Source organism: Onychomys torridus, chromosome 12 (genome assembly GCF_903995425.1).
Source record: "Onychomys torridus chromosome 12, mOncTor1.1, whole genome shotgun sequence".
Taxonomy (NCBI): Eukaryota; Metazoa; Chordata; class Mammalia; order Rodentia; family Cricetidae; genus Onychomys; species Onychomys torridus.
In genome coordinates this window covers 14,533,617-14,561,533 of record NC_050454.1, presented here as the reverse complement: position 1 = coordinate 14,561,533, position 27,917 = coordinate 14,533,617, and the positions used below count along the sequence as shown (strand labels likewise).

General features: G+C 46.4%; 1 protein-coding gene across 24 annotated transcripts in view; it reads left to right on the top strand.

Annotated features, from left to right (window-relative positions):
* Positions 1-27,917, top strand: part of Kalrn (kalirin RhoGEF kinase) — a 599,822-nt gene that overhangs the window by 474,486 nt on the left and 97,419 nt on the right. For 9 of the 24 annotated variants that reach the window (XM_036203345.1, XM_036203344.1, XM_036203353.1 and 6 more), the window contains exon 1: positions 12,495-12,725. The exons of the other annotated variants lie outside the window; for them this stretch is intronic. In XM_036203345.1, coding sequence (XP_036059238.1) covers positions 12,641-12,725 — 85 coding nt within the window. In that variant the 5' untranslated portion in view covers positions 12,495-12,640. Of the gene's footprint in view, positions 1-12,494; positions 12,726-27,917 lie in introns of those variants that run through there. 24 annotated transcript variants of the gene reach the window in all.

Below are 27,917 nucleotides of genomic sequence, written 5' to 3'. Positions count from 1 at the left end.
TTATTTACTAACCATTGGGAACAGGATATATTCACAGCATACAGAAAGGCATCCCACAGCAAGGCAGTGTTTATCTGCCTTTGACAGGAGCCAGCCTAGCCTCGAAGTTGCTGCAGCCTGTCCAACAGACAGCACGTTCCACTACTAAAATCCCAGGCACCAAACACCCAAAAGTTCAGGGTCCCTTTCTTGGTTCTGTTGCTATCCAGCCCAGAGAATTAATGTCCCTCTGCCCATTAGAAGAATCTTCTAAAGGTCCAATCACACACACACACACACACACACACACACACACACACACACACACACACACGGTTTTTAGTATAATTCTGCGTTAAGAGCAGGAACCTTGGGTTTTAGATGGCTCTGCCATGCCTAAAGCCATAAGAAACTAAAAAGGCATGGAAGATGAATATTGTCAAAACAGTTCCTTTCAGGCATGGAGCTGGTTACAAACTGCAGCAGGCTGTTCTCCAGCCCCTCTTCATTTGTGTAAGCTACATGTAAATTCAGAGCCCATTACCCCATGGAGTCTTGGGAGTGTGATGAATGAGGAAGACAGAGGGTCCCTACACTGTACCCCAACAATTTCATTCCATACTAGCATTGCCATTATACTACACCTGTGACAGAAACAGTAAAATGTGTGGGTTTTAATCACACTTAGCCCTTGGGAGATGGACGCAGGAAGACCAGAAGCCCTGGGCAGTCTTGGCTACACAGTACATTCAGTCCAGCTGGGGCACACAGAGATCCTTTCCCCAACAAACAAACAAACCACCATACTCTCTGTACCTGAAACAAATGCATTGAATAAGAAATATAATAATTGAGCCAGATGTGGTGTTGCATAACTTTAATTCCAGAACTCAGGAGACAGAGGCAGGAGGATCTCTGAGTTAGAGGCCAGACTGGTCTACAGAGAAAGTTCTAGAACAGCCAGGGCTGTTATACAGAGAAACCTTGTCTCAAAAGACCAAAAAAAAAGAAAAGAAAAGAAAGAAAGAAAAAGAAAAAAAAAATTAAACCCTCCCCCTTTTTTAAAAATAATAGAATAAAATCTGTACGTGGCCCTTGATGTTTAATTTCATTTGGGAAAATTGGATTCCTTGAGCTTCTGGAATCCTAAAATTGCAGATGATGGGCTTGACCCTCTTCTCTAATACAGGAAACCCCTTCTGCAGTGTCCCTGACAGGAGATGAACCTTGTTTGACAGGGAAAACCCCCGAGACTGTGGCATATGATTCCAGAAGTCTGTTAGACTTGCATGCAGTTCCAACCCTAGGAAATCCTCACACTTAGCACTCAAATCTAGATACTTGCTTCCTGCCCAGCCCTGATCAGCTTTCCCTTCCCATCCCCCACCCCACCTTTCTCACACTGTCTACCATCTACTTCTAGTCTTTTTTTTTTTTTTTTCTGGAATGAAGTACTATGCATTACATATAAAACTTGGATGTCAGGGACCTTGAGAGATGGCTCAGTGGTTAAGAGTGCTTATTGCTCTTGCAGGGTACCCATGTGTGGTTCCTCACACCCCATAGTGGCTCACAACCATGGGTAACATCAGTGTCGAGGATCCAACACCTTCTTCTAAACTCCACAGACATGTGGTGCACATGCCTACATGCAGGCAAAACACCCGTACACATAAAATAAAATATTTTTAAAATGTTGAAAACTACTCTCTTAAGACATACAAACCCAGCCAGTTTCTCCCTGAATCCTTTATCAGACACTTCAAATAAAACATGTAAACCCAGCACTCCTAACTTCTTTAAAGTGGTTGTTTGTGTGTGTGGATTAGTGGTCCTGTGTGGTACCCTGGGATGGAGACTCTGCCACCCAGTCTTAACCTGCATGCAGGACTGGACTCTCACTCACAAACCTCTGACCCGGTGTTCTCTAGACAAAGGGCTTCGAGGCGAGGACCTTCCACTCTAAATGTCTGCTTAAGCGTGACTGTGTCCTCCTACCAGTCCTTCATCTGCTGTTCGGGCTGAAGGGGCCATTTTTATTGCCCTCGTCAGTCTTCCCGAATTGCTGCTGGAAATTCTAAAAAAAAAAAGTCTGTTTTCTTTCTCCAGACTAGATAAGTACCTGTGGTGATCTGAAGTCATCAGCCTAAATTACTTACGTAAAGTATACCAAACATAGAACAATTATCTTCACTTTGAGTTGCAATTTATCCGATCAGGCCACACAAACTTTCCACTTTTGTAGTCAAAAATGACTGACGATCAGCATGTTTTGTATGTTTCTGGTTTTGTTTTTGTCTTTTGAGACAGGGTCTTACTGGCCTAGGCTAGCCTTAAATTTGCCCTGTTGTAGAGGCTGGCTTTGAACTCCTTATCCTCCCGCCTCTGCCTCCCAAGTCTTGGGATTATGGACATACACCACCATTTATAACACATGCTAATTAATGTGTTATGATAACTCATCTTGTCCTTAAAAGGGTATTCATCACCCTCTGTGGAAGCAGGAGGAACTGGTCCTCAAAGAGTCGGTGGACTCCAAAAGGTAATGTGGAATGAGAGAATGTTTATGTTAAGTGGGAAGTCACGTGTCTTCTTGGGATGTTTCTGTGTCCACGAGGCTGGCGACAAGGGCTCCCAGAGTTCTTGGATGATTTGAGGGAAGCAATATAAAGTAATGGTGCCTTTTCAGCTGTGAGATTGGTCTTGCCGCTGTGAGCACAGGCTTTCCCAGGATGCGTAATGAGCAATAAGAAGAGATGTTGAGAGGTGTTGGATAGCTAAGAATCTTGATAAACCATATAAGCCTGGGTCCTGCCTCAGCCACTGACCAGCTGGTGACCTTGAGATACTTCAAGTATAAGTGATGCATTATCAGCATCCATGTCTCATGCAGTAGAGTTCTCTATCAGGCCAAGTCTAAGGTGTTTCTAGCCTGAACCCTTTTCAGGGCTGTCTGAGAAGCCAGAGTCTTGTTTCTGGTTTCATCTTAAGGGTTTTCAGTATTATGTCATTCGATGCTCCCTCTCTCTCTCTCCCTGCTTTTGTTTCTGGTCTATGAGAGGTCATGTCCCTTGTCCACCAACATGCAGAAAGGGGTTTGACCTGACAGACATGGTCTTTGCAAGAGAGTCCAAGCCTTTGTGTTCTAAGTAAGATTCCAGAGGTGGTAGCCACCAGTGAGATGTATGACCTAGAACACATGGCTAAGTAGGCCCAGGGTATCCCTCCTAACTACCCTTGCTTCATGGCTTCAGTATATTCTGTCTCCATCAGGAGTCACAGGGCTGTCCCAGGAAAGCACTTCTCTCCTTGGCAGTCCCTGTGGAGATCAAGAGGTTTCCCTCATCCTGTGACACTTACCTTCTGCCCGGACACCAGTTCCATCAGTACCTGCTGCCCCTAAAGTAAATACATCTGCATGGTGATGATAATTTCCCTCACTGTCCAGGGAGGAGGTGTGAGTATGATGTGTGTGGCCTCCGGAGATAGCTGGTGAGCTCAGCATGGCAGTAAGCACCAGGGATCTGGTCCAGAGAAGAAAAGCTCCCAGAAGAAGCTTAAGCTGGCAGGGAAGGGATAGCCAACAGTGTCCCCCAGAGAGGAAACAGCACAATTGCCCCTTGCTTGGCTCTATGAAGAACTGCACCCTAAAAGAATAAAGAAACCCAGGAACACTAACTGTGGCTTAGAAGGAGGAAAAGGTGTGCAGAGGTCTGGGCAGCTGGGATGAGCCTGTCCTCACTGCTCAGGGGAGGCAGGAGCATCTCAGGCCCCTAGGCCTTTGTTGTAGTAGCTTGGAGAGGTGTAGGCAGTGGGACTCTGATGCTCCCTGTAGGACAGAGTGGTCAATACCCTTCTCCCTACCTGCCCTTGAGAACAGCTTCTCATTGAGCCTTAGCCTAGTCCTGGAAACATGCATACGATGTCTTTATGTTATCAGCTGTGGTCATTTTTGCTTTATTTTATGAATACTTTTTATTTATTAAAATATAATTACATCATTCCCCTCTTCTCCTTTCTTCCTCTTACCTCCTCTATATCCTCTCCCTTCTTATTTCCTCTCGAATTCATGGCCTCTTTTTCTTTTATATTATTACTAAAGGTACATATGCACAAATATATAAATACAGCAAAGGCTGAGCACTTGGTATTATGGAAGAGTATCGCCCTCTCTCGGCAGTTCTTAGTGACCTGTAGCTCTTTGTTCACAGGTGGGGTTCCTCGAAGTTCCCCTTCTCTGCATTAGCATGTCCTGTTTGTGGTGTTGTTATTCGGTCTTGGTTAGGCAGCCATATTGTTGTGGTACCATGGGTGTAGCTTCTCTGCCTTTTATGGAGACACACTCTCACAGCACATTTCCAGGCCCCTGACTCTTACACTCTTCCAGGACATTCCCCGAGCCTTAGGGACAGGAGTTATGGTGTAGATGTATCGGTTAGAGCCGGGCACTTCACCATGAGTTGTTCTCTATATTTGGACCAGCTGTGGTCTGCTGGGATGGTTTCTATCCTCTCCTGGGATGAGGGCTGGGAACTACACCTACATCTGAAGATTTAGGGCTAGGAATGGATGGTGGCCATTTTCAATAGCAGTCCTCTGCCCTCCACATAGACACTACACGGTCTGCCTTCCCTCGCTGCTTGTGACATTGCAGTGGGAAGGAGTTGTCTAGTTTTCTCAACTCGGTCTACAGCCCACCTCAAGAAATTACTTCTGATACTGTGTGCCGCACCTTTAGTTTGCACATGGCCCTGTAGGCCACAGGACAGCTGAGTGCTGGCCTCGTACACATGGCCCACGGGTGACAATGCCCGGAGGCAGAATAAAGACCCTTCTTCCTATGTATTCCTCTGTGTCACTTTGAACAGGAGCAAAGTCTTTTGGGGGGCTTCAGAGAAACTCAAGAGACCGCTCAGGAGCCTGTATGTTAGATTCCTGATACTGCTGACACAGGTCAGAAACTTCATTGCTTCAGATGGCCCAAGTTTATTAACCTGCTGTTCCATAGATTAGAAATCCAACGTGAGCTGTGCTGGGCTAACATTGACGTGTGAGGAGGGCCGTCTGTCTTCTCAGAAGCTCCATAAAAGAAGCTGTTTCTGCCGGTCTAGCTTCTGTAGCCACCAGGGTTCCTTGGCTTGTGTTCCTTTCCTCCATCTCCAAAGCCCAGTGTCATGTGCCTCTGATCCTCCTTCCTAGTCACCTCTCCATGAACCACACAGAAGGAAACCTGCAACGACACTGTGACTACCCAGAGAACCCAGGACAACCTCCCTATGTCAAAATCCTTAACTGAGTCATGTCTACCAAGCCCTACCTTATGAGGTGGCATGTGAATGGGTGCTGGGCATTAGGGTGCCACTTGGTGGAGTTGCCGTGATGCTTACCTCATCCTGCCACTCCTTGACCAGCATGACCGAGCTTCTCACTAGAAGTCAATCATGCTCAACCTCAAGGGCCCAGCCATTTGCTCTTCCATCTGGAACACCTAGCTTCCCCAGGTTCCCATCACCTGATGGCTGCATCTCACTGCCTTCACATCTGCATGTGCTTGACCTGATTGGACACTTCCCATCCTTCCTGGCTCACTGTGCATCTCATTCCCTGCCTTGGATTCTTCCCTTTCCTTCATCCGTACACAACAATCAGTGTTTATCCTCCTCCTACAGGTACAGGGATTTTTGTCTGTTTTGATCATTGCTTGATTCCCCAACATCTAGCACGGTGACTGCCTTGTTAAGTTATCAGTAAATATTTACAGGAAGGAAGGGGGAATCATGCACTGAAGACCCCTGTGGAGTGACCATGGAAAGGACCAGTGTGGTGGTTTGAAAGAAAATGGCCCCTAAAGGATGTGGTACTATTGGAAGGTGTGGCCTTGTTGGAGTAGGTATGGTCTTATTGGAGGAAGTATGTCACCATGGAGGCAAGCGTTGAGATCTCTTTTGCTCAAGTTTTTCTCTGTGGGACACTCAGACCGCTTCCTGTGGCCTGCAAGATGTAGGACTCTCAGTTACTTCTCGAGCACCATGTCTGCCTGCACACCATGACCCACCATGATGATAATGAACTGAACCTCTGAACTGTAAGCAAATGTTTTCCTTTATAAGAGTGCTCATGGTGTCTTTTCACAGCAATGGAAACCCTAGGACAGCCAAGCTCAGCATGTGGAGGGACCTAGCTCAAGACCTAAGGATGGGAGTAGGGAATGATGTCTCATGCTGGGATGTCTCTGGGACATGAAACTAAACACCCCCATTTATTTAGAATGAAATATGAGGTGAGGTCCTCCAATCCAACTGTGAGTAGAAACCTTGAGTAAACTGACCTGAATTGCATCCCTACAAAACTGCCTTTCTACCTGACACATCAGAGCATCACCATTGGTCCCCAGGAAGCCATGGGCTGCTGCTTCTGCCCATGGGAGTGTAAGTGGCTCTGACAGCTGGAATTAAATGCCCACCCTTGCAGTGGACACTTAGCAAGTAGATACCTAAATCGGAACTCAGTCAAAGTGATAGACTTGCACTTCTCTCTACTCTCCTTTGGGAACACGTTGACCTACTTACAAATGAGCATTTTTGGAAATGCATAGAACCTGGGGTGGTTGTTTTTAGCAACTCTAGCTGCAGCCACCTTTCACTTTGATAAATAGCTCCCTCCTCTGAGCTCAGCTCAGAGGCTGCTCAGCATGGATCTCCAGGAATCTGTCCTTGCTACCAACAGCTCTACCTCTGTCCCCACAGAAGAATGTGAACACTGGCCAGTCCGAGGAGACACCAAGTCCTCCATGCTACCCTACAATTTGCCTGGGTCACCCACTGGCTTGAGCCTGGCCCAAACCAGAGGAGGAACTGAGGCCCTTTACTGAAGAGGGTGTTGGAGGGTGAAGTGGTGTTTAACTCCTTTAGGGTTAAGTGAGAAAACCAGAAAGAAGCAAGAAGATGCTGGGTGGGCAGGAGCAGGGACACACATTTACAAGGCAGTTGCTGGAGTCCTGTGGGATGGAGCTTACTATGGGCACATCCTTGGAGTCCTATAAGCCAGCTCTTAAAATATAGTGCTACCCACAAGATTAGCAATGGCTAAATCAAACAAAGATGACTAGAAGGGATTCCTGTGCATAATGCTGGCGGCCATGCTGCTTCTGTAGTTATTACCATTAAAATAAACTATTGTCTAGGACTAGTCACACACATAGATTGTAGTTTTTAAAAAAGGCATACTTGAAGCTCTGGAAAGTAGATTCAGAAAAACAGACAGATCAAGTCTCCAGTGCTTCTGCTCAGTGGTAGCTTGTTGTCTCCATTTCTCTTTCCACATAAAGAAGAAACCTGTGTCTCATGTCCAGGCTTGGCTCTAGCTCCAGTTTCTTTGTCCATCATGGAAAATTGAACCCACTGCTTCTAGAATTCACCCAGCTCTTCTTTGTCTTTGGTCAGAGAACGTGTTTGATTAAAGTCTTGCTTCCTATATAGATTCCTATTTATACCATGTTCTCCAACTTGTCATGGGGACCAGCTTAAACCTTGGCAGGAGGGCCTAAGGACTAGAACAAGTGGTCATGTCCTGGAGCCAGGAGTTCTGGCTGAGAACGACAGGAACTGTTCAAAGGCTGGATTACTTGTGGAATAAGTGACCGATGCATGGCAAGAATTGTATGGGGTTAAGCCGTTAGCCCCGAAGGGAAGGCAGGGCTGGGTTCCTTGGAGAAACTTATGGACCATCCTGGTGCCGGCAGGCAAGCATATCAGAGGTCAGAAATCAACACAGGGAAGATGGTAACTAAGGAACATGTACTTAGCAATCAGAGCATAACAGGAATGAATGCCAGGCATGGTGGCACACATTGGCATCCCAGCCACGTGTGAGGCTGAAATGAGACTATCATGTGTGTTTAAAGGTACAAGATCAGCCTGGGCAACACAGTGAGACTCCCATCTCCAAATAACAATACCAACAACAACAGGAACAGAAACAGAAGAATGAGTGGAGAAACCAGTTGTTAGAGCTGGAGAAGGCAAACATGCCTGTGGTGAACTGCTTCCTAAACTCCACACACAGCTGGACTCTTCCCAGACCGTGGACAACTACAGCCTTTGCTCCTCTGCCCTGGCTTCACAGAGGAGTCCTTTGCAGATCTTTCTGAAACTATAGTGGCTACAGTGGGGGTGGAACAGGTGGGGCCAGTCCTCTGCGCTCACCAGGAGCCATGCACTCAGCCTCTCTGAGCCTGGGAGTACTACTGGGAAGCTGGGGAATGGGTGACCTGAACGTACCTGACACAGAATAAAGGTGCTCAAAGAGTTCTAGGCCCAAGCTTGGGTAAAGTTGCTATCCCTTGTGTCTCTGACCTGGGTTATCAGTAAGGAATATGGAGAAATACTGTGATCTAGAAAACTTCTGCTCCATGCAATCTGAAAATAGTATTCCCATAACAAGAAATGGGACATGTGTGTATTGATAGAAAAGACAAATGGGTGCCTGTGGTCACAGCCCAGTGTGACTCAAGGCAGTGGCTAACCTGAAAGAAATAACAGTCATACTGGTGCCCCATGCCAGACCTGGCATTGAGGCATCTGGTCCAGGGCATCTGCAGGCCAAGACCCAGGAGTCCTTTGGGGTTTCCTGTTGGGTGCAGAGGGATTGAAACACAAAATGGACTGGTAGGTAGGTAGGCAGATAGCCTGATTGACTTACGCTGCCATTATCACTAAAGACAATGCCAAAAATAAGGGTGAGATTTGGCCACCTGTGGAAATTCAAAACAATCTAAAAATACTCCTACAGATCAGGGGTTTTTAGCCTGAACTTTAGAAGTAGCCAGATAGCTTTTCCAAATAACTTTCTGAAGTAAGAGATAGTCTATGTATCTATCCATCTATCTATCTATCTATCTATCTACCTACCTACCTACCTACCTATCCATCCATCTATCTATTTATCTATGCATCTATCTATCTATCTTCCCTCCCCCTCCCTGTTTTCTCCTTCCTCTGTTGGCTTCCTTCCAATGCAGCTTCTTTCCTGGTTGCAGCAAGACTACCTCAGATGCTTTAGGCTGACATTGTACCAACTCAAAAATCTTCTGCAAAGAGATGGTTGCTTTTTCACTAGTTCTTGCTAAGCTCTCAAAGTTTATGCTTATTGTATGAAATTGGATCAGATGCTAAGCCTCATCCAAAGCCTGTGACTGACATGTAAGCCCAGGTCTTGCTTGGGTCATCTTTGGAGTGGGGGCTGGACAGGAGGAAGATGCCAGCCACATTCAAAAACATGCTTTGTGCCAAGCTCTGTTCTAGACACTGGGTCCAGTGTAAACAAAACCAATTCTTGACCTTGTGAAGGAAGGTTCTCACTGTAATTTCTGAACAGAAACAGCATCACCTGGGAACAGTGAGAATTCTGAGGTCCACTCCACACCCACTAGATCAGAAACTAGATTCAGGAGGGGAGGGAATTTGTGCTTTAGCGTGCTCTCCAGGTTATTCAGATACACATCACAACACACCAGCGGCTCTCCTGCTGTGTCACATACAAACCCCTGGGGATCAGTTAAACCTACTGATGCCATGATGCACTCAATCAGTGATTCTGGACAGGAGAAACTTGGCCATTAATGGTCCTCAATCTTCAATTCTAGGAACCTCCTGGGGAGCCGCCAAAAATACCTCCAATTTGTAAAGCTCTCTGATGGTTCATCTTGGCAGCTATGCTGAAAGCCACTGTCCCTCATCCATCCCTTCTAAGTTATCTTGAAAACCTAACACATCTAGAGGCTGGCTAGATGGTCTTATTATTGGTTGTCAGGGTCCAGACCAGGTGTCTCCAAATTCTCGGGCTCCTATTCAAGTCACTGAAACAACGGTTCATACAGATTTGCAAAGTACCAAGGGAACTTTGTACAAAAGCAAAGTAGTAGTACAGACCAGAGAGAACTGTACTGTCAAGAGTGATGGCAAGCTACATGAGTGAGGGTAGAGGGCACTCACGGACCCCAGGCTATTGCCTGAGACTTCTTTTGATAGGCTAAAGGAAGGGGTATGTTTTACATGGCTCTCTATTTTGACCAGCAGACCACATTATATAACCTTTTTCCTATTGCACATGTCCCTTCCCACAATGCATCTGAATTTAATTACATGTATGCCCAATTATTCAGAGGCCTGATATAATAAATAAGGGGGTCTCCCTAAAAGTTCACTGAGAAGACAGTTTGCCTTACTGTGCATACATCCAAAACTAGACTCGGCTGGATTGGTGTTCCTACTCTTTGATTTGGACATAACCCAGCTGGAGTAAGAGTGAATGGAGTCTATATAAATTTGATGCTTGTTAAGGGGAGGTGGAATTGATTACATTATTTGGAGTAGGATATGCAGTTAGCTCAATAAAGTTGGAGGTCCCAAGTTGCTAAGTGTGTTGTTTGAGAGGGGTGTGTGTGTGCATATTACATACAGGTAAGAGTCCTGAGTTGTCAAGTGCATTATTGGAAAAGAGTTGTGTACATGGTCTAAACGAAATGGATACTAGGTTGCTGAACTATTTCTTATGCTACTGCCTCAACTAGGCCCCTAGTTTCTTAAATCCCTAAAATAGGTTAGGTATCGGCCTTAGTTAGGGTTTCTATTGCTGTGAAGAAACACTGTGACCATGGCAATTCTTATAAAGAAAAACCTTTAATTGGGTGGCTTACAGTTCAGAGGTTTTGTTCATTGCCATGGTGGGACATGGTGATATGCAGGTAGACACAGTGCTGGCAAAGGAGCTGTGAGTCCTATATCTTAATCTGTAGACAACAGGAAGTGAACTGAGTCTACACTGAGCGTAGCTTGAGTATAGGAGACCTCAAAGCCCACGCCCACAGTGACACACTTCCTCCAACAAGGCCACACCCACTCTAACAAAGCCACACCTCCTAATAGTGACACTCTCTATGAGATTATGGAGCCAATTCCATTAAAACTACCACAGTGTCTAAGCAAGTTGTATTCCTTTTTTTTCTTTCTTTCTTTCTTTTTTTTTTGTATGTGGAGCTGAGGATCGAACCCAGGGCCTTGTGCATGCTAGGCAAGCACTCTACCACTGAGCTAATCCCCAACCCCGCAAGTTGTATTCTTGGTGAGTGTATCCTAGTGGACGCTTTCTGAAGTCATGAATTGATTCCTTCACTCAGGCAGACCTAGTGACTAGGAACACTGGCCTAGAACAGGGTCAGCACTCATAAATAATTTGCTGAGTTACTAAAAAAGCCTTGAACAAAGAGATCCACCCGCCTCTGCCTCCTGAGTGCTGGGATTAAAGGGGTTTTGAGAGAGTACTAGGATTAAACGCCCCAGCTCCTGCGTTCAACCCAGGCCCTTAAACTTGCTAGACCAGCCCTGTCATGCTGAGCAATAGCTGCAATCCAGAGCCCATCTTTTCTCATGAATAGACTTGCTTTATGAGTGTTTCATCCTTCCTACAAAGCCATTTCTCTGAAAGCTAGCCACAAACTAGTGGGAGAGAGAGCCTGTGAGAGATTTGTTCAGTGATTGATGGAAAGGTCTAATTGATGCTGTTCAGGTCAGCTTCGAGGGTGCTGGGAGATACTAAGCTTGGCCTTGAATCATGAAAAAGGCATGAAGAAGAAAAGCACAGGAATGAAGGAAAAAGAGTGATACATGCATGGATTGTAGCAAGAAGAGATGCTGGATGGAAGTCTTCTGCCGTAGGTAGCTGAAGTGCTTGGAATTTTTTTTTTTTTTTCCTGCAGGCATTCCTGGGACTGTTAAACATCGGCTCTGTGAGTGGTTTTTGTTTGTTTGTGTTTTAATTCTAGACAGGGTCTTGCTATGCAGGCTCTTCTGTAACTCTTGATCCCCCTGCCTCAGCCTCCCTAGTCATGTGCCGTCACTACACCCGTCTGTTTTTGTTTTGTTTTCATTTTAATAAGAGAACAAAAGATTTTTTTAAAAAAGTGAATTGTCTGGCCTAAGGTCAGAATTAGTCAGTAGCAAAAGTGAGCTTTGAACTTCAGGGTTTTTATTCTGCCAAGCCCAGAAAGCTTTTGCACATCATTTTGATGGGGAATCTGATAAGGAAGTGATAAGGGATCACTGCCATTATTAGTTGTAAGCACTAAAAGGAAGAACAGAATGGCTGGGGAAGTTTTAATAGAGAGAAGGTGAGGGGAACCAGATCGGGAGAAAGTATTGCTTTGAGTCTTCTAACGTGCCCCTCTCCCACCTCTTGGACCTCTTCTAGCTCTGTATTATAAGCTAAAACTGACTATGGTAGCCTTTGGACATCTCACGTAAGTATTTGTTTTGTGGCGGGGGCGCTAGGTGACCGAGCTCTCAGTACTCGCGGGATGCCCACGGTCACACACGTGTGTTTGCGTGTTTCGTAAGACTCAGAGACGCTGTTGGCCTGGTCCCCAACAAACAGCTGGACCTTGGAACTCCGCCTCCCCTTAGTCCCTCCCTTGCTTCCAGGCCCCTCCCTCCTGCCTAGGGTGGCTAAACTCCCTGTAAGTCCCAGCACCGCCGGGGTGCGGGAGGAGGACGACGGGCGGGAACGGGACCTGGCTGGCGGGTAGCGCAGAAGTTTCCTCCCGCCGCCGCGCTCTCATCCCCGCGGGCGCCCGTGCCATGTAGGAGCGCTGGGGGCGCGCTGCAGCATGAAGGGCGGCGATCAGGCTTACACCCGAGGTCCCTCTTTGGGCTGGCTCTTTGCGAAGTGCTGCTGTTGCTTCCCTTGTAGAGGTGAGTGGCATTTTAACCAGGCTGGCGGGACTGAGAAGGGAATGGAGTGGTGAGGGCTCAGGGTCCGAGAGGGTTTGCTGTGAACCGCCCTGGGCTCAGTTTCCCAGGCAGCAGAACGCGCGCACACTGGGGATGCCGAATTGCAGTTTGGGGACGCGGTTACTTCCCAGCGACTTTGGACGCGGGGGATTTGGGTATGGAGCGGGAAGAGGGACTTGGAGGAGGCACAAGTCAATGCTCATTTACATATGGGTCTCAGCTTCGAGATAAACTGACTGCCGACTGGAGGAATGTGTTTGACGCTGTTTTTTCCAAGTGACAATTTTCTTAGGGGACGGGAGATCACTTTTCTCTGCTTGGACGCAAATCCACAGAACAACGTGGATTTACGGCCTCGGGCCAGACGTTGGCTCATTAATTAGCCAAGAACTCTTTTGGGACCCAATTAGTACTGTATTTAATTATTCTGCTAATTTTAATGTCATTGAAGAGACTGGCAGGAAGCAACCAGTTTCCCCAAAGCAGCTCGCAAAAATAGGGTGAAAAGGATCTCAGAGGGAGGGTTATGGGCTGTGTAGCTTCTCCTGAAAGGGGGGGGGGGGGGGGGTCGTGGAGGAGACCCTAAGCTGGTCCTCTCACTTTATCACTTCAGCCGGGGAAAGCGGGGAAGAAAGAATGTTTGTGTGAGATACGAAACAAAAGACCATACCTCTTATTTGGTCTTTGCCCTAAATTTTTCTTCACCAATTGGGCTTCGGCCTCCGCCCCTATTTACAGAGCCTCAGTCTAAGACCCATAAGCTAAGCAGTACCCATACCACCGTCCCACGGAGCTAGCCTTCCTCATAAGCATGACAAATTCCCAGTCCTAAACAGATGTGTGGCTACAGAGACTGATGAAATCTCAAGGACCTTCTCCCGTGTCATCAAGGTTCGTAATCCCAGCAACAGATTCTCTCTGTGTCTTCATTAGTTTGAACAACATGAAACGGAGCTGTGTCCTGCTTCAAAAGCGGGCTTTCAGGGGGAGGAGGGTCTGAGTGGGCAGGGACTGTTCAGAGACTGAAAACCCAGGCTGGGAACTGGAGGGAGGGAGGCAAGGAAGCCGGAAGCAGCTAGTGGGATCCCAGTGGATAGGTTTGCTCTGAAGGCTGTGTGCTGCCTGCCTTAGGATGAAGGGTTTCCAGGCAAGATTTCTTGGGAGTCCGTTTCCGGTCAAGGAGGAATGTGGGCTTTGTGGGGGTGGTTCTGTCCCCTGCAGCTGGCCTCCTTGGGTCCATATGGGGCAGTACAATTTTGTGAATTGCCCCGGCTCTCCTTTGCTGAGCAGAGGGGTGGTGGGATCTGGCGCCAGCCTGGGAATTCAGAATTTGGTGGCGGCTGGCTCTGTGGCTCGGAGAGAGGGGGCGTGGGAAAGGGGGTGTTGCTGGAGCTGCGGCAGACCGCGGCCTGAAGTTGGTGAGAGGCAATGAAAGCTGATAACAGAGCTGCCCTCGCACTTCAGGCTTCTGCTCCTTTCTCTTTCCTAGATTTGAAAGGTGTGAGGATGGAAACAGAGCTCAGATGTGTCTCGGGGGCTGGGCAGAGTGAGATAGCATCTGAGGTGTTTGCACGTCCCCACACTCCCTTAGAAAAGCGAGATGGGAGTTCCCACTCAGCCCCAGGGCATCAATTCAGTGACAGACAGAGAAGATAAGGTCTGTATTGAAGCTGTCTGAATCGAATTGCCTGGAGCCCAGAACTTTGTGGGAGGATGTCCCACTGCCGAAGGAAGGGACACAGGGAGGTTCCACCGGAGGGTGTTCACCGGCAGGAATTGTCTGCCTGCTCAGCGAAACCAGTTTCTCAGGTCGTCCAGACCTACCACCGCTGGAAGGCAGTCTCCCTACTTCCCCCTTTACATGAAGGCAGCTCATCATTTTGTCTCTTTTCACGCTGCTGAGAGGATTCGCTCTCCTGCTGTGAAGCTCATAGGACAGAGCCCACAGCTGTGGTTCCTCGGTCAGCGGACGTTTGCAAACTGGTTACCCGTCATTCAGAATGGAGAGGACTCAAAACCTAGGGTGCACAAAGTAAAAGGAACGAAGATGCGGAAGGTTCTACTTATTTTTTGCTTGACGCTTAAAGAGCCATACCAAATTTCTCCGGATGAAGCTATGTGATTTCGCTGCTGTCACTAGGAAAAAAAGCCAGGGGTTCAGCAAATGCCTGTCCGTGGCCTATATAAATTTCACATTTGACTGAAAGTGTGTACTCACTTAGTTGAGCTTGTCTTTTGATTTGGAAAAGACAAGCTTTTGTTTTGCTTGTTTGTTTATATGTTGGTTCTGTTAAGTCCAGGACTGCTACAAAAATTAGAAGAACAATGTTGTTGTTTTTTTTTTTTTTCTTCTCTACCGTGAAATCCGGTGTTAAGGGAAAATAATAAAAGACCCACCCTTTTCTTATAAGGAAATAGAGGTGGTAGGGTGAGGAGGAAAAAGGAGAGTGGTGAGTGTACAGCTGCTTTTTTTGAAAGTGAAATAATGACCTAAAAAAGAAAGAGAAATAAATACCAGTGTGCATGTGTCTGAAGGGCCGTAAATCACTGGTGTCACATTCTGTGGGGGAACTGGGCACTGCTGTGGCTAGCCAAACTGCCCTTTATGCCTGAAGAAGTGCGTCAATTTAAGAGACTTCTTTAGTTAGTTCTTAAAGTTAAAGAACAAGCCCTTATCCCAACACTCAGGAGGCAGAGGCAGGTGGATCTCTGAGTCTGTGGCTAGCCTTGGTCTACAGAGTGAGTTCCAGGACAGCCAGGACTACACAATGAAACCCTGTCTCAAAAGAAGAAAAAAAAAAGCAAACAAACAAACAAAAACAAACAGAAAGGAAGTAAAGGCAAAACCAATACAAAAAACTGCTTGGCCAGCAAGATGGCTCAGTGGGTAAAGGTGCTTGCTGCCAAGCCTGGTAACCCAAGTTTGATCCCCGGAACCTACATAGTGAAAGGAGAGGACCAGATGGTCCTCTGACCTCCACATGCAAGCCATGTGGTGCACTCATTCACCCCCTCACTAAATAAATAGTTTTATAAATTTAACTTAAAAAAAAAAACTATTTAAACTTCTTTCAAAGTTCAGGTCACCTGAAGCTGTATGTCTCACAGAATTTTGTGAATTAGATCGTGGAGCCCAGATCTTTCTAGAAGGATGCCAACTTTAGGGCCCTTGGTTTTCCAGCCAACTTGTAATTAACTTTGGATGTGTGGACAAGAACTCCTCTGGCGAGCCACACTTGTGTATGGCCATATCCATGTCTTCCTATTTGAAGGCCAATGCTGCCCTGTCTTTCCACTCACACTGAGACGCTTCAGTGGGCTGAGCATCTCCGAGGGGAGGGTGGGAATCCACAAGGTAGTCTAGGTGAATCAATTCACTCATGAGGTACTGGAATTGTCCACTCACAGTCCTTTCAGAACAGGGGTAGTTAGTTTCCGCTTAGCTCTAACATCAGAAGGTATGGACCAGTTTCTGGAGCGTCACAGGGTATCCAAAGTCACCCTCTGCTATATTTATCTCAATTTTTTTTTCCTATCTTTTCCCTGACTCCCTAACCGGGAGCCTTATGACTTCATGTGGTACAGCTCACTTGATAAACTGCATTTAATGTGTGAAACCATGACACCAAGTTCCTTTAAAAGGGTGTTGATCACCTGGAAGAGGGTCCATTGGATACTTTAACTCACTACACAAGGGACGAAATCCACATACCTTAACCATGGAAACTCAGTTCACCATTTGGCATTGATCTTTTTCCTCCAATATACCTCTTAGTCTCCCCAACTGTATCTGACTTCCACGCCTCTCTTAACTAGTGAGAATAATGGGGACATGAGCTATGACCTGGATAGCAGTAGTGAGTGTGGGACTGGAAATCCTACTTTGGGATAGAAAGTCCCCGTATCTGTTTATTTATTTATTTTCTTTTTAAGTAATTTAAAAGTAGACAAGCAGGTGAACATTGGGGATTACTCTAAGTGCATACAGTGATGTTCTAGTCCATGATGGTCATTTTGAGAACCTTAGCATAGTTCTCTTCTGCCCTGACATTTTGCCCTCTTTTTTTCAGATGATAATTTTTATCAAGCCTGCTGTACAGAGAGATATACACTGTGTCATAGGGTTATCAAGGACATACAGGGGGTAAACAGTAGATCTAGAATCCACCCTGACAACCTGCCTTGCGCACCTGAACCTTTAACTACTCTCTGAAAAATGTGATAACCCCTTAACTCCAGTTTGTGTTGCTTGTATACTTCCAGGTATGGGGCCATCTCCCGGAGCATGATGGACTTACTAAGAGCCGCACCCTTAAAAAAAACTGACTCTCCTTCCTGCAGTAACCGTTAACTGCTGGTAGTTCCTTAGTTAGGGGTCCTCATGAACCCCTTCCCACTCCAAGCTAGAATGTTAGCTGGTTTGATATGGTACAGGCCTGTGCAGGCAACCACAGCTGTTAGGAGTTCATGAGTACCGTGGTCCCTGGTCCTGTCATATCCAGTTTGTTCTCTGGCTCTTAGAATCTTTCCGCCCCCTTCTTCCATGATGCTCTTTGAGCCTTGTGGTGGCTTTGGGGGGGGGGGGCTGTGATATGGATGCACTATTTGTGGCTGAACACCCTGTAATCACTTATTCTCTGCCCTTTGACCTATTTGAGTTCTTGCATCAACCACCATTCACTGTGCAAACTTTTCTGATGAGCTGCACTAACCTACAGGTAGAGATGTGAATTCCAAGAGTAGTTTGATACTGTGGCAATTTGGCAAAACAATAGTAGTAGTTTCACCTCTAGGGCTCATGAGATTCACAAACATGGGTTCTTCGCCAGATTTGCAGTTATCAGACATATGTTTCCTCCCTTAAATTCAAGCAATTGGTTACCTGTATAACATCAGTGCCACTATTGCAACCATGCATATCTTGCACCAACAGTCATTATTGCAATTCACAGCTGAGTAAGAGCACTCATGACTTTTTCCTCCCAACAGCCTGCATAGTGCCTTTCAGTACTATAAAGTCTAGCCATCAGGGGAAAAGCTGCCTAATCAGTACCTACATGATTTCTCCACGTCCAATGTGTCTCCATCAATAGGGTCATTCTGGTTTGCCCCATCTCTTAAAAACACTGCTCCTCTTCTGTAGCTACAGGCCTTGTGTTCTCCTTCAGATAAAATTCCAGGCCCAGTCTAGCCATTCCCAAAGAGCCCTGGAGAAGCAAGGGCTGAAACCTGGAAACAGGAGGGAAAGGCTGAGGCTTGGGAGGACCTTCTCAAACAGAAGTGCTAAAGGGAAGTTAGAACCAAAAGGAAGCCCAATTCATTATATTTTTCTAGAGGAGGGAAAAGACCCACCAGCTATTAGTAAGCAGGACTGGAATGCCTTCCCAGGACTCCTTCCTCTACTCCATCTCTGGACATATAGCATCTCTTCACCAAGATGCCACCAAGAAGTGCAGGCATCACTCCCCAGTGGAAGCTCAGCTGTTGACTGTGGAGTGCTTTGTTGTTCTTGGAGGGAATGGTCCAACTGCCTGGCCATTAGAATTGAATTGCCTAGTTTGCTATAAAGACTCTTCTTTCTAAAGATAAGATACATATCCAATGTATGCCAGCATAGCTCTTTATCATTCCTAGTAAATATTCATGTAATCTTGTTGTTGTTCGTTTTGTCCTCTGGTTCAGTTCACTCAAAAAATAACCCTTTTTCTTGTCTAGTTATTTATTTATAAGAGACTTACTATGTTACCCAGGTTAGCCTCAAATTCCTGGGCTCAAACTATCTTCCTGCCTCATCTCCTACCTCACCTTTCCAAGGAGCCAGAACCACCAGCATGCATTCTTTTGTTTTGTTTTTTTTCTCTAGATGGGGTTTCTCTGTGTAGTTTTGGTGCCTGTCCTGAAGCTTGCTCTGTAGACCAGGCTGGCCTCAAACTCACAGAGATCCCCCTGGCTCTGCCTCCCGAGTGCTGGGATTAAAGGTGTGTGCCACCACCACCCAGCCCCAGCATGCATTCTTAATGTATATTCTTTCAGGTTGACATGAATCCATGAAATGCATTCCTCTCGTTCCATCTCTAATTGCACCTGGTTTTATGTAATACTTAGTATTTTAATGCACTTGATAAATGTTTAGGAGCTGACCACCCATTAGCCCTGAACGAGATACCTGGGACAGGATGGGAATCACATAGGTGCTTACTACAGTGGGCTGCTGTGAAGATCAGTTAAGATAATGTCTGTGCAGGCCTTAGCATAGCACCAGGCATAGAACATGCTCTAAGTGCATAGAACTGCATAGAACTATTGATGATGGCAGTACACTAAGACGCAGACTCTGGCCCCTCCCTTGTAATGGTGTAAATCTGCATTCCTAACTATTTGATCGTCTTGGCTCAGGCCATCGCCACTGTGTTTCAGTGTTGTGGAGCTGTCAAAGCAGGGAACAGAAATTTGTCATTTGCTTTTAAAAATAATTAAATCAACTTAAAAACCTATGAATACTGCTAGTGTCATAATAATTTTATCCCATAAAAGAATCATCCAAAGACTGAGACCCCTAAGTGACCCCAAGTAGTCCTTTTGTGCAGAAACACGGGGTATTATTTTGTTTTTGCTGGAGATGGAAGCCAGGGCCTCACATACGGTAGGCAAGCACTCTACCCCATCACATTATTTTAGAAGTTTAGATCCTAAGAACCTACATTCTCTAAAAAGAAAAAGCCGGTTTTTTCTCCTGCTCTTTGACCTCAGCTAGCAATCTAACAGAAATACTTATCTGCCCATGGTGCAGCTGGTGGGTGTGTATGTCCTTTTGTTGCATCTTCAGACGGTTTCAGCCTAGATTGAAAAACAAAAACAAACTACCCCCCAACTCACCCCCCATCCCCCCTCACCCCACCCCCTACCCCCTCACCTCCCACCCTCCCCACCCCCCCACCCCTCTCCACCCCACCCCCGGCTATTAGTGCAGCCCCTGAGGTTCAGATGTTCAGCTGGAGTTTGGACTCCATCACCTATGTAGTTCACAGGTAAGGGACATGGTGGCTTGGCTCCCTGCCTGGTCTTATTCAGTGACTAATGGAACTCATCTTTCCACTGTTTGGAGGCAGCATAAGTATCTGTGTGATACTTCCTGGACGGAGGAGGGCCCTGGTTACACCCTGAAGAGGCTGAGAGGCTGCCGATGGCTTTGCCTGTCAAAGAGTTTCCGAGCTGGTTCTTCCACTTTCTTCCTGCCCCTCTGGTGACCACTTCAAGGAAACTCAAGTTGGAAGGAAGGGAAACCCCTTCCGTGGCTGAGTTGAAGTATTTGGTTAGCAGCTGTCTGCTCTTCCCTGGGGTCTAAAGGCTGTTGGCTAGCGTTTTCTCTCACGGAGCAACTGGTGCATCCCCAGATCTCAGGACGTTCTTAGTTTCTCCACTTCCTGCTTTAGAATCTGCATATTGTTATGGATAGAGGGGTGTTATCTTCTCTAGCCGCAGGGGACCCAGGCTTCACCAAGCGGTGGACAGTCCACATCTGCCAGTTTACACAGCCCGGGTTCACACGAGTGCTGCGAATCATCTCTCGGAGCAGAAGTGGCCAAGTGTGGTCACTCAGGGCTGTGGCAGACAAGCTGGTCTCAGCCCCCAGACCCTAACAGCTTGTTATTTAACAAGCTCCCCGGGTGGGTTATAGAGCTCCCTGGGGTGAGACACAAACCCTTAGTACCACGACCTGGTGGGGCGACCTGGTGGGAAACCATGTTTCTTCTCTAGTGTAGCTTCTTTTGGGTTTGTCTTTTTTCTCTCTTCTCTTTCCATCCCGCTATCTCCTCCCTCTCCCTTCCCCCAGCTCCTGAAAGAAGGAGCGTTCTGTGAGAAGGCCATCTCTCCCCTGGGGAATTCTCCTTTGGGGAAGTTAAGGAAGCCTCCCTGTCAGTCACGGCCCTTAGCTGCGGGGGGAGGGGGGGGCAGGAGCAGGAATCAGGATCCACTAAGGGAGGTGAGGGCATCTCACTCATTAAGTACTTTGTTGCCTTCCGATTATTTTCTTTACTGTGTTCAACAATAAAACCAAATGTTAGACAAAAACATCACAGCTCATGGTTCGCCTCTTTATGGGCAAATTGACTGCTTTAGAACTTGCTTTTACTTCACCTCGTGAACATCTTCCAATGTGGACATTAGGGTTTTTGTTTTTGTTTTTGTTTTTTTTTCGAGACAGGGTTTCTCTGTGTCACCCAGGCCATCCTGGAACTCGATCTGTAGACCAGCCTGGCCTCAAATTCAAGATATCTGCTTGCCTGAGCCTATGCGCTGGGATTAAAGGGATGTGCTACACCACCCAGCAGGAACTCCCCTCCCCCACATCCCCCCCAGAGATAGTGATGGAACCCAGAGTCTTTCACGTGCAGGGCAAGGAAACTATCTGTAAGCAATGATCCCAGCTCTCCAGGATATCTGGATAGCTAAGGTGCTGCTCCACAAACAGGCTTGAGAACTGTTGGTGTGAGTTTTATAGCAGTTGGGAGTTGGATGAGGGAGGGCCCTGGGTTAGGACACAGATATTTCTGAGTTGTTCAGACTGTGTGGACACACCGGTGCCTGGCCTGGAGTTTTCCTGCCTTCCTTAGCTTCTATGTCTGCAGAGATGTGATTGTCCCCTCAGGAGATCTATAAACTCTGGAGGCTGGAGTTGCAGGGCTGACCCTCCCACCTCTCCTCTGTCATGCGATTAATTTCAAAAAGCAAGTTCAAGAGTTTTGTGTTTTTTATTTGAGACATTTCTTGAAATACAGGTCATTAAATCTATGTAAAGGAGGGCTGGAGAGATGGCTCAGTGGTTAAGAGCACTGGCTGCTATTCCAGAGGACTTGAGTTCAGTTCCCAGCAACCACATGGCAGCTCACAGCTGTCTGTGACTCTAGTTCCACAGGAAAAAACAAAAAAAAAAAACCCAAAAAAACAAAACAAAACAAAACAAAAAAACTGTGTAAATGAGAAGGAAGTTTCAATTTATTTTTCTGTGTAGAAAAAATATATAAATGGTCCGGGCGGTGGTGGTACACCCCTTTAATCCCAGCACTTGGGAGGCAGAGGCAGGCGAATCTCTGAGTTTGAGGCCAGCCTGGTCTACAGAGCGAGTTCCAGGAAAGGCGCAAAGCTACACAGAGAAATCCTGTCTCGAAACAAACAAACATATATATAACTTAAATATAGGCAAATAAAGATAAAATCCCATCACCTAAAGATGACAACTTCTAGTGTATGTGTGTGTATTCACAGGAGTTAAAAAATATCCTAGACTTTGAGAACAAATTACTAAACCATTGGTAGCTTGAGATGGACCATAGTGATCCCTCCATAGAAGGAACCAGACATGGGGGGGGGGGGGGGGGTGTCCCTACTTCATCTGAATACTGTTAGGTCTCAAACCTGGGACCAGCAGAAAACTGAGGTGCCTATTTAACACATCAAAGGCTACCAGGCCTCCCAGGCCTCCAAGTTCTCCCAGCATCCCTCAGTTCCTACCTGTTATAGGGTATAGCTGGCACACCCTGCCCCTAATCCTGAGCTTTCCAACCCAGGGGCGGGCTGTCCTTCTGAGTTCACTCTAGACTCTCCCAGAAGTCCCAGAGGCAGCCTCTGTCTGTGTTCTCCCTCATATCTACAATAAACCTTTCCCACCGTACCTAGGCGCCGCTCCTTTCTTTCTTTTATTTTACTTTTTTCCACCTGGTGCTGAAACCCAGGTCTGCTTTGATAGTTAAATGGGCACCCCAGTTAGCCATTTGTCCCCGGGTTTGATACCTAACAAAAACCACTGGGTGCTTTTTAATCTTGTATCAATAGGAACTGTTCATATTTAATCAACCTCCTTATTTCAAGCAATTTCTCAATTTTGCTCTAAACAGTATTGTAATGACACATACCCATACCTGCTTCCCAAGGACAGATTCCTAGAAAGAGGGTTCTTCACTTCGGGGATATCTGAATTTGGAGACTCATTTGTTGCTGGTAGCTTCATGCCATTTGAAAGGAACAACGAGCTGGTTTGTTTAGGATTATGAAAAGCACCCTCTGGAACTTGGAATTTTACGGCTCCCCCACTGTTTACTTCTGTTTACATTTTCTGAATTAACTTAATTCTTTTATATGAGAAAAATGTCCCGGCTCAGAGTATAATAAACTAATACCTTTGATTCTTGTGATATGCACTAATACACAGTGTAAAAATAGAACTGCGGTTCTGTATTGCAAGGTAATAGATTGCAGTAGTTGGGAGGTTGAGTGCAGGCGTCACAGTGAATGTGAATGCCAGATCAACTGCTTTTCTGTGTGACCTTGTACAAATTGCATAAATACATTCTTTTTTTTTTTTTTTTTTTGGTTTGTTTTTCTGGAAAGTAGAAATGACCATGGAATCTATTCATGGATATATATTTTTTTCAAAGCCTGGGTGAATTAACATATAGAAACCATTCAGGCCTGGCTTGTTGTAAGTATGAGGATTGGGTTGTTATGGAGCATCCAGAAGTCCCTGCCGACTGTGCCAATGGTCATGTTCAAATGATTTCAGCAGTTTCTTAATCCTGTGGAAAGTTAACGTGTCCACCTTCTGTGTCATTCCAAAATTCTGGAAATACGGGTAGTCAACAGTGATCATAGAAAATTCAAGGTGTTTCCATGCTCCCAAATATTCTGCAGTTGGGCTCAGGAACCGATCCATGGTGTTAAACAGTTACACCAAACAGACAGAAGAAAGGATTGGTCACTAAAGGCTGACATTCTGAGTTCCTATCTGATTGCTAGTTAATGTAATTAAGCAGAAACTAATGGGATCATCCGGGAGACGTTCCAAGGGATGGAAGGCAGGTAAGGGCTTTGAATGGACTGGGATTTCCTGTGAATAAAAGAACATTCAGAGGACCACAAAGAAAGCAGGCAGAGATGCCTTCTAGAGCTGCACTGTCCAATCTATTAGACTCCCCCTAGGGTTCTGAAATGAAGCTAGTTCAAACTGGGATGTGCCTCTGCTGCACACACCAGGTTTCAAAGGCACAGTACCAAAAAAAGAAAAAGAAAAAGCAATGTGTGGAGCACTTGGATTCTAACATAGATTACATGTTAAGATGGAGATAATATTTTGCAGGTAATTATTGTGTTGAGTACCATACATTGTGCTTTCGTGTCTTTCTATTTTTTGATGAAAATTGAGGAGTGACTTCGTGCTAACTACAGCAGATTACTTGGCCTCTGAAGGGACGGTAGTGAGAAACAGAACAGACCTGCTCTTTTTGTTTGGGGAGATGGAGAGGTAGATGGACTGGATCAGGCTAAGGGGGAAACCAAGCTCTGTGGAAAAAAATCTAGGACAACAGGGACCCAGTGAACTAGAATTTCCTCCTAGGTTTCTGGAACCGTGCCTTAGCCAAGAATCTTTCCCGTAGTAACTGCTTACACCTGGTGTTCACAAATATCTACAGGGATTCGGGGTACCCTCTACCCCATTCAGGGACACAAGTCCATCTAAAAGCACAACTCAGTTCTCAACAACCAGGAGCTAAGAGCTAAGTCCAGCTGGCCCTATTCCATCACAGTCTGCCTGAGTGGCCTGGCGCATCCAGGCAAAGCCAGAAGACTTTGAGACTTCCAAGGAGCTTCCTATGACCCCTCCAGGCCAGATGAAAGGGAAGATCAATGTGAATCTGAGGCCAGACCTGGATACCCAGTGTGGTGCAGTCAAACTGAAGACTATGAGGTCTTCACAGAGGCCTAGGAAGGCCTGGGGCTCCCAGAGTGTGTCTGACTCCTGGTCATGGGTGATGATTCCTCCAAGGACTGGGAGATAAACAGAAACCAAAGCAGAATAAAGCTCTTCCCTCATCTGTTGACAATGTGGATGGAGCCATGGACTAGATTCCTCTCTGTGTGTGTCTTTTACAAGCATACATTTTCTAGGTGCTCTCAAGTGAAAAATAACAATAAATGGGACACTGAGAATGCCCCTTGGCTCGAGGTAGAGATGGATTTTATTTGGGCAACCATGTCTGAGAGAGTGACATGAGTTCAGAAGTTCTGTTGCCACCTTTCATTGGATCCCTAAGTACACACTGCACTCTGGGCCATATTGAGAGAGTCTTTCCAAAGGGCCTTGCTAAGAATTATGGGAAAACACAAAAGATGCACAGTCAAAAGAGCGGAAGGCCTGATGGCTGTGTGGAGTCTTTTGGCACCTTGCTTGAAGCTAGTTTGTTTCAGTAGCTCAGATAGGCTGGGCACCACCACAGTCCCGACACTGGGATGATCACCCAAGCCCAGGAGGTCAAGGCCAGCCTGGGCAACACAGGGAGGTTCCATCTCAGCAAAGAAGGGAAACAAGAGCTCACGTGAATTCTCTGCTCTGCAAACCCCAGAGCATCTTAGTTCTCCGGCCACAGGATCATGGTGGAGCTTTTACCTCCTGCTTCCTGACCTGTGGAACCGTCAACCTGAACCCCACAGTTGATGACCATTCTATCTGTAGCAGATACCTCTAGCAGAGACCCATTCACTGTCTCCCACCTTTGGTCCTTCCTGGCGGTCTTGAGCTCCTGTCCTGAGGTCTTGTCATCCACGGCTGCTGTCTCTACACACACACTAGTCGTGACCCACATCCCAGCTTTTGACACTCCTTTTTGGGTAAGTTGTAGATCCGACTGTAGATCATTGTTCAAAGTCACTTCTGAGATCTTGCCCAGTTCCTGTTCCCTAAGAGGCTTTAGAAGGCAGAGATAGGGCTAGCAACATGGCATAGTGGTTTAAGAACACAGACTGCTCTTCCAGAGGAGTGGACTTTGATTCCCAGCACCCGCGGGGCAGCTCACAACTATCTGTAACTCCAGCTCTAGGGTGTCTGACACCCTCTTCTGGTCTCCACGGTTACTGCACACATGCGGCACACAGCTGTACATGCAGGCAAAAAAACACCCATATACATAAATGATAACAATAAAGGTTAAAAAACTAAAAAAAGGAGCCAGAGATAACCCTACTTGTTCACTTGGGTTCCACTGGGGGCAGAAACCTCCACAGCCCTTGTGAGGTCTGTTTCAACCTTTCTAGTTTTTAGCTTGAGTTTCTTTTGTGGTTTTTGTTAGGAAATCCTGCTCCTTTCCCATTTACCTTTCAGCCTAACTACCAAATAGTGCAGAGAGAGTCAGCAGCCGACCCTGCTAGAGTGATTGCATCTCTCCTCACATAGCTAGTGATCCAGCTCAGCCCCAGGGAGGGGGTCAGGTCTAAATTTATTTCTGACCCTTCTGCCAGCTGGGCAAGCCAGAGCAGTGAGAGAAAAAACAGAGCTGGACTGTTTCCAGGGTGTGCATATGTGTGGGAGCTGTAAGGGAAGGTGGGTGTGCCTCCTCAACAGTCCAGCCAGACCTGGGAGAAGATGAGGAGGAGGAGGAGCAGGAGGAGGAGGAGGGGGAGGAGGAGGAGGAGGAGAAGGTCGGGGTGGGGAGAAGCATCACAAGAGACTGTTGGCCTTTATGCTAGCTTGGCTGGGTCCCTTAGAGAAAGTCCCTCACATCTCCACCCTCGGCGGATCCCTCCCATTGTGAAGTGTCAGGGATATAACTTACTGGATTTGTAACTGCCATGGCTGCTTGTCAAACATTATGCCAACCATTAGGTATTCACCTTTTGTCTCCTAGTCCAAAGACAACTGGTCCCGGGTTCACGAGATACAACCTGCTCATTGTGCTACGTTTGATGGGTGGCTGGCTTAGGTCTCTATTCAGTTGGCACCTTGTTCTGTAGCAGTGGGTACCTATGGCGGAGACAGGGTAGGACCAGTGTCTGAAGCCCTGTTTGTAGAACAGCTTTGCCAAGTCAGGCACTGGAAATGTGTAACTGCAAAGCATTGCAGCCAATGGGGTTTGTGAATTTGGCTCATTATGATCTAGCCACTCTGTGCCATCACATGCGTCTGTGTGGCACTTCCAGTGCGGGGTCAGATTACTACTCCAATGGTGTCGTCTTTGTGGTTCCCTCTGATCTCTGACAGATGCTTAGCAAGCCGTCCGGAGACAAGTTGGAGGAGCTGTGTTGAGTTCCTGTGTCTCTACAAAGTATCCTCAATTCAAATTAGGAGGGAAAAGAAGACCACAGAGCTTTTGGGGGGGAGTGTCTGGCTAGTGTCACAAGTGGACTTGCCTGAGAAGGGAATGTAGATCAGCCAGCTCTCTGGGGCTCATCTGACTTTTTTTTTTTTTTTTTTTTTTTAGTAAAAGAGCTAATCATGGACAATTCTTTTGGTTCAAGTCCTTAAAATCCAGGAGGATCAAACTGGATTTCTTCCTGGCGTTAGTGCTCCCTAAGTGTGCCAACTTTGTCTGGTCACCTGACTTCCGTATGCTGGTTTCTTTTGCAGTCTTTAGAGACTATGGGTGGTTGTGTGGATTCAGGTGAAAATACATAGTCTCTGGTTTCCCAACATGGAGGATGCATTCAGCAAATGCTGGCTTGAAGGCGATGATGTTCTTCTTGTTGCCAGATGTTTCTTGTCTTTACATGTTCTTAATTCCAAACAAGCTCTTAAGTGGGATGGAGGTAGACCAGTGAGCATTTCTCACAGTGGTCAAGGAGACAAGCAAGTGACATAGGTCTTTGGGATGGGCCTTCTGCCTAATTGTCCGGCCATAGGAGCCTCTCCATTGTTGATCTGTAGATCTTGGGCTGATTCAAGATGATGATTTCTCCTCAGAAAGGTCTCCTCTCAAATTCTGGAGGCCAATGTGTTGGATTTTTTTCTTTTTAATTTTCCATTTTCCTTCTTTTCATGTGTTTGTATATGTGGTCTATGTGTGCGTGTGTTTATTTGTTCACTTATATATGGACGTATGTGTGTACATGTGTTCATGTGGAAGCCCAAAGTTGATGTCCGGACTCTTCCTGGATACCTCTCAACCACGCTCTTTAAGGACAGGACCTCTCAATCCAATCCAGAATGTGTTAATACCATATGTAGTCTCATTAGCCAGCTCTGAGAATTCTATCTCTATCTTCTGGGACTGGAATTGTAGGTGGGCTGCCATGCCTATGTGGCATTTGTGTGGGGTTTGGGGATCCAAGCTCCAGTCCTCATGCTTGGGAGGCAGGCTGTTTACCTGCTGAGCTATCTCCCCAGCT